This window comes from Lampris incognitus, chromosome 1, assembly GCF_029633865.1.
Source record: "Lampris incognitus isolate fLamInc1 chromosome 1, fLamInc1.hap2, whole genome shotgun sequence".
Taxonomy (NCBI): domain Eukaryota; kingdom Metazoa; phylum Chordata; class Actinopteri; order Lampriformes; family Lampridae; genus Lampris; species Lampris incognitus.
In genome coordinates this window covers 63,876,657-63,883,047 of record NC_079211.1, presented here as the reverse complement: position 1 = coordinate 63,883,047, position 6,391 = coordinate 63,876,657, and the positions used below count along the sequence as shown (strand labels likewise).

At 48.8% G+C, this 6,391-nt stretch overlaps 1 protein-coding gene across 1 annotated transcript; it reads right to left on the bottom strand.

Moving 5' to 3' along the window:
• Positions 1–968: 968 nt before the first annotated feature.
• Positions 969–4,538, bottom strand: LOC130110877 (uncharacterized). The gene is made up of 4 exons (XM_056278071.1): positions 4,527–4,538; positions 4,022–4,132; positions 1,471–1,688; positions 969–1,146 (listed from the first exon to the last, which is right to left on the bottom strand). The coding sequence occupies exons 1-4, from the start codon at positions 4,536–4,538 to the stop codon at positions 969–971; spliced, it is 519 nt and encodes a 172-aa protein (XP_056134046.1).
• Positions 4,539–6,391: the final 1,853 nt, after the last annotated feature.

Here is a 6,391-nt window from a genome sequence, read left to right as displayed (position 1 = left end):
TCTGGAAGCCGGTGACGCAGGCAAGACCGAGGTGGCGTGACGGCCGTTCGCAGAACAGACCTCAAAGACGGTGTGACGGCCGCTCGGGAAACATACTTAAGAGGCGGCGGGATGGCCACTCGCGAAACAGATTTAAGAGACGGCGGGACGGCTGCTCGGGGACCAGACTTCGGAGGCGGCGTGACAGCTGCTTGGGGAACAGACTTCAGAGGCGGCATGACGGTCACTCTGGAAACAGACTTCAGAGGCGGCGGGACGGCTGCTCGAGGACCAGACTTCGGAGGCGGCAGGACGGCCACTCAGGGCAGGAACCGGACAGGGCAGGAACCAGACAGCCAATTGGAGAAAGGTGAGGGAGATTGGGTGCAGCTGTGCAGGAAATGCACAATTAATAGGAGAAGGGAACAGCTGAATGAAGCCGGGCAACCAGGGTCATATAGGCACACGTGCGCAGGTGAACTGAAACACAAATCAGGGGATGGGAGAGCCCTGATGACCCAGATCACACACCCATGACAGGATCCCCCTTCAAGAGATGGATTCCAGATGTCCCAAACAAACGGATCATGAGCACCAAGCAGGATGGACAGAGGGGTTCTGGGGGAGGATGAATGGGGCCAAGGATCTCAGGCGGATGGCCTGACGGCTGGACTGACGGATGGAACTAATCTGGAGGATGACCAGGATGCAGACCGAAGGGTAGCGCAGCTCTGGTGAATGGCCAGATGAATGACCCAGAGGCCAGCGACACAGACAGGACCGCTGCTTTGGAGGTTGGCGACGCCTACAGGACTGCCACTCTGGAAGCCGGTGACACAGGCAGAACCAAGGCGGCGTGACGGCCGCTCGGGGAACAGCCTCCAGAGGTGGTGTGACGGCTGCTCGGGTAACTGACTTCAGTGGCGGCGTGACGGCCACTCAGGGAACAGACTTCAGAGGCGGCGTGACGGCCGCTCGGGAAACAGACTTCAGAGGCAGTGGGACGGCCACTCGGGGACCAGACTTCCGAGGCAGCGGGACAGTCGCTCGGGGACCAGACGTCCGAGGCAGCGGGACGGCTGCTCAGGGACCAGGCTTCGGAGGCAGTGGGACGGCTGCTTGGGGACCAGATTTCGGATGCGGCGGGGCAGCTGTTTGGGGAGCAGGCTTCAGAGGTGGCCCACCAACCGCTTGAGCAGAAGGCTTCGGAGGTGGCCTGGCAGCTGCTCGGGGAGCAGACTTCGGAGGCGGGGCGGACGACAGCTCGGAAATAGACTTCAGCCAACGGCACTGGAAAAGACTGCACATCAGCTGGGGCGGCCGAGGGCTCAGAAACAGACCGCACGTCGGCAAAGATGGCCGACGGCACAGGAAGAGACCGCACGCTGGCCGGGGCAGCCAAGGGCTCAGGAACAGACCAACCATTCTGGAACTCGGGGGCGCTGGGCAGCTGAGGCTCTGGGACGCTGGGCAGCTGAGGTTATGGGATGCTGGGCAGCTGAGGTTCTGGGCTGCTGGGGAGCTGAGGCTCTGGGACGCTGGGCAGCTGAGGCTCTGGGGTACTGGGCAGCTGAGGCATTGGAAAGCTGAGACTTGGGAACACTGGGCAGCTGAGACTCGGGGATGCTGGGCAGCTGAGACTTGGGGGTGCTGGGCAGTTTAGGCTCGGGGGCACTGGGCAGCTTAGGCTTAGGGGCAGTCGGTTCGTTCTGTCATGGCAAGAGCAAGAGAGGACCCAAATGCAGACAGCAAGGACAGACTGGGTTTGAACAAAGCTTTAATAACACAGACATGGACAGATGCCAGGTACAGACAGCGGGAAAGCTCACAAAATGACGTGTCAATCTGGCGACCAACAGACCAACAAGTTGGATTGGTTGGATGGGCACTTCTTTGAGCAGTTTGAGTTTCTGGAGCATCACATTTGTGGGGTCAATTAAACGCTCAAAATGGCCAGAAAAAGAGAACTTTCATCTGAAACTCGACAGCCTATTCTTGTTCTTAGAAATGAAGGCTATTCCATGCGAGAAATTGCTAAGAAATTGAATATTTCCTACACCGGTGTGTACTACTCCCTTCGGAGGACAGCACAAACAGGCTCTAACCAGAGTAGAAAAAGAAGTGGGAGGCCGCGTTGCACAACTGAGCAAGAAGATAAGTACATTAGAGTCTCTAGTTTGAGAAACAGACGCCTCACAGGTCCCCAACTGGCATCTTCATTAAATAGTACCTGTTAGAGCCTGTTTGTGCTGTCCTCTGAAGGGAGTAGTACACACCGGTGTAGGAAATCTTCAATTTCTTAGCAATTTCTCGAATGGAATAGCCTTCATTTCTAAGAACAAAAATAGACTGTCGAGTTTCAGATGAAAGTTCTCTTTTTCTGGCCATTTTGAGCGTTTAATTGACCCCACAAATGTGATGCTCCAGAAACTCAATCTGCTCAAAGAAGTGCCCATCCAACCAATCCAACTTGTGGGAGCTGCTTCTGGAAGCGTGGGGTGCAATTTCTCCAGATTACCTCAACAAATTAACAGCTAGAATGCCAAAGGTCTGCAATGCTGTAATTGCTGCAAATGGAGGATTCTTTGACGAAAGCAAAGTTTGATGTAAAAAAAATCTTATTTCAAATACAAATCATTATTTCTAACCTTGTCAATGTCTTGACTCTATTTTCTATTCATTTCACAACATATGGTGGTGAATAAGTGTGACTTTTCATGGAAAACACGAAATTGTTTGGGTGATCCCAAACTTTTGAACGGTAGTGTATATCAAGTTACGTCCACCATTATGAGGATGAGGCCAATTGTTTCAAAACGCACATTTCAGTACCAAGAAGCAACATTGCTATCGACAGTATGTTGTTGCTTGGTGCGCAAATGCGCTTTTTTTGTTGTTGAAAATTTTCCCCCTTTTTCTCCAAATTGTCCTTGGCCAATTACCCCACTCTTCCGAGCCGTCCCAGTCACTGCTCCACCCCCCCTACCGATCCGAGGAGGGCTGCAGACTCCTACATGTCTCCTCCGATACATGTGGAGTCGCCAGCCGCTTCTTTCACCTCACAGTGAGGAGTTTCAGCAGGGGTATGTAGCTAAAGGGAAGGTTTACAGGATGGTTGTGAGACCAGCTATGTTATATGTTTTGGAGACAGTGGCACTGAGGAAAAGACAGGAGGCGGAGCTGGAGGTGGCAGAGTTGAAGATGCTAAGATTTTCACTGGGAGTGACGAAGAAGGACAGGATTAGGAATGATTATATTAGAGGGACCGCTCAAGTTGGACGGTTTGGAGACAACGCAAGAGACGCAAGATTGAGATGGTTCGGACATGTGTGGAGGAGAGATGCTGGATATATTGGGAGAAGGATGCTGAATATGGAGCTGCCACGGAAGAGGGGAAGAGGAAGCCCAAAGAGGAGGTTTATGGATGTGGTGAGGGAGGACATACAGGTGGCTGGTGTGACAGAGGAAGACGCAAAAGACAGGAAGAAATGGAAATGGATGATCCGCTGTGGCGACCCCTAACGGGAGCAGCCGAAAGTAGTAGTAGTAGTAATAGTAGTAGTGAGGAGTTTCAGCAGGGGGATGTAGCGCGTGGGAGGATCACGCTATTCCCCCCAATTCCTTCTCCTGCCAGGGGAATGTAGCGCGTGGGAGGCTCACGCTTTCCCCCCCAGTTCCCCCTCCCCCTGAACAGTCGCCCCGACCGACCAGGGGAGGCGCTAGCGCAGCAACCAGGACACATGCCCAAGTCTGGCTTCTCACCTGCAGACATGGCCAATTGTGTCTGTAGGGACGCCCGACCAAGCCGGAGGTAACACGGGGATTTGAACCAGAGATCCCCGTGTTGGTAGGCAACGGAATAGACCGCCACGCTACTCGGACGCCTGCAAATGCGTATTCTGAAACAATGTTATGATATTGGGATGTTTTGTCACGCGTGCGTACTTGCATACCAGTTATGTGCACCCTGACCCCTGACATGACCACTGATTGAAGTTAGCGAGCAGGAGCAGTCAGATAAACACACAGGATATATATGTACCCTGGGGGCAGGGGACGGAGTATGTCCTCGGGAGGGAGAGTGGCAGGATCGTCTTGAGAGCACAGGGCTGCGAGGTGGTTTACCCACCACCACAACATCCCTCTGGAAAGCCTAAAAAAACAAAAAACAAAAAGAAAACACAGAAACAAAATTAATATATGAAATCATAAAAATGAAATTTGTCACATCTCAAACTAAATGATACTTGATAAATTACCTTGAATCTTGTCTATTTTACTTTAAACCAATGGTGTATTGATAAAGACACGGAGAGGGGGTTTACAAGTGATAATTGGGGTTAATATCAAAAACAAAAACAACAATGATAATATTACATTCTATTTGCACAGCACTTTTCAAAGTATTCAGAGACACTTTACATATGTTAAAATAAACATAAAAGCAACACACCAAAAACATAAAGCACACAATATGTATCACACATCAAAAGCAATTCTGCAGAGGTGAGTTTTGATTCATGATGTGAATATGGACAGATCAGTACAGTCTCCGACATGTTTGAGCCCACTGAGGCAAATTTGTAATTTGTTATAATGGGCTAAACAAATAAAATTCACTTGACTCGATTGGGAGGAAGTTTCAGAAGATGGGGGGGGGGGCAGCAATGGAGAAGGCTCTGTCACCCCAGGTCCGATGCTTGGTCCTGTGGGGTGGAGACAGCAGGTTGGCATTGGAGTAGTGAAGGCTGCGTGAGGAAGTATGGTAGCAGAGCAGGTCAGTGAGGTAGGATGGGGCCTGGTTATGGACGGATTTGTAAGTGAGGACAATGACTTTGGATTGGATTCGTTGTGGGAGAAGGAGCCAGTAAAGGTTATGTAGGACAAGTGTGATGTGGTCATGGGAGTGGGAGTCGGTGGGCAGGCGTGCAGCCTAGTTCTGGATGTACTGGAGTTTGTTTAGGACATTGGGTGATGAGCCGTTGAGAAAGCTGTTGCAGTAGTCAATTCTGGATGTGATGAAGGCATGGATCAAGGTTTGAAAAGCAAAGAAGGAGTGTGATGGTCAGAGACGAGCTATGTTTGTTAGGTAGAAAAAAACAATTCTGGCGATTTGATTGAGAGGTTGCTGTCGAAAATGATTCCAAGGTTGTGGATGTGTGAGGAGGGAAACAGAGTGGCATTATCGATTGTAAGGCACAAGTTCTGAGTGGTTTCAGTAAGGGATTTATGACTGATGATGATCATGTCAGATTTATCACAATTTAGTTTGAGGGAGTTGGCTTGCAACCATGATTTAATTTCAGTGAGGTAGTTGGTCAGACTGGAGTAAGTTGTAGTGGTGATGCAATTAGTTAAGATGTAGCACTGTATATCATCTGTGTAACAGTGGACGTGGAGACCATGATGGCATATGATGTTACCAAGGGGGAGCATGTAAAGGATGATCAGGAGAGGACCAAGCACCGAACCCTGAGGGACGCCTTGGAAAAGAGGAGCAGTGAAGGAGGTGCATTTGTTGATGCCAATGAACTGTTGTCTGTTTGTGAGATATGACTTTAGCCAGGAAAATGCAGCACCATTGATGTTGAGGGAGAATTCGAGGCAGGAAAGAATAATGGTGTGTTGATGGTGTTAAAAGCTGCGGTGAGGTCGAGGAGGATGAGAATGCTGAGGTGGCTAGAGTCTGAGGAGAGGAGGAGGTTGTTGGTGACTTGGAAATCTATGAATCACATGGTTTTACCAGCACATATGATGGAGGCTGTTTTGGCTCAGCAGTGTTAATTTCATAGATATAATAATGACCTAAGCTGAAATAATAGGGAACACATTACTCAGCAGCAACAATCAGTTCTGCCGAATAATGCATGCACCCTTTAATACTCAACAATTATACTTCAAATCATCAAAGTTTGATAGGAATCAAATGGGTTTATCAGCACATAATCTATTGGATCGACTTTGACAGAGTGAATTTGGCAGTCTATATTCATTTTTTTGCATTTAAAAACCTCATTTTGATATAACTATCTAAAATTCTACACTTAAAAAAACCAACGAATTTCAAACCAATTGTACCACGGAAATGCTTGGTACTACTACTGAATCTAATACAACATTGATGACCTCATGGAGTAGCTGGAAGATGTTACTCGGGAAGGGGGACATCTGGAGTGCCCTATGTAGCTTGCTGCCACCATGACCCAACCACGAAGAAGCGGCTGATGATGAGATTATTAATATTTAAGAGAGAAGTTTCAAGATGACAGTACATGGAAGTTGTTTGGTCTACAAACTAAAATGACATATATGAGGGTAAAGAAGTAAACTTAGTGTGAAATATTGAAAGAAAATATCTAGTAACTGCTAAGTATATCGCAAAGTATATCAGAGAAAGGTCTACACATGTAAG

Bases quoted from the DNA above. Each gene is read 5' to 3' on its own strand.
- LOC130110877 (XM_056278071.1), bottom strand. The intron at 1,689-4,021 runs GTACATATATAT...TTGCCATGACAG, and splicing joins CTCCGTCCCCTGCCCCCAGG to AACGAACCGACTGCCCCTAA. The intron at 1,147-1,470 runs GCATCCCATAAC...CCACCTCTGAAG, and splicing joins CCCAGAACCTCAGCTGCCCA to CCTGCTCCCCAAACAGCTGC.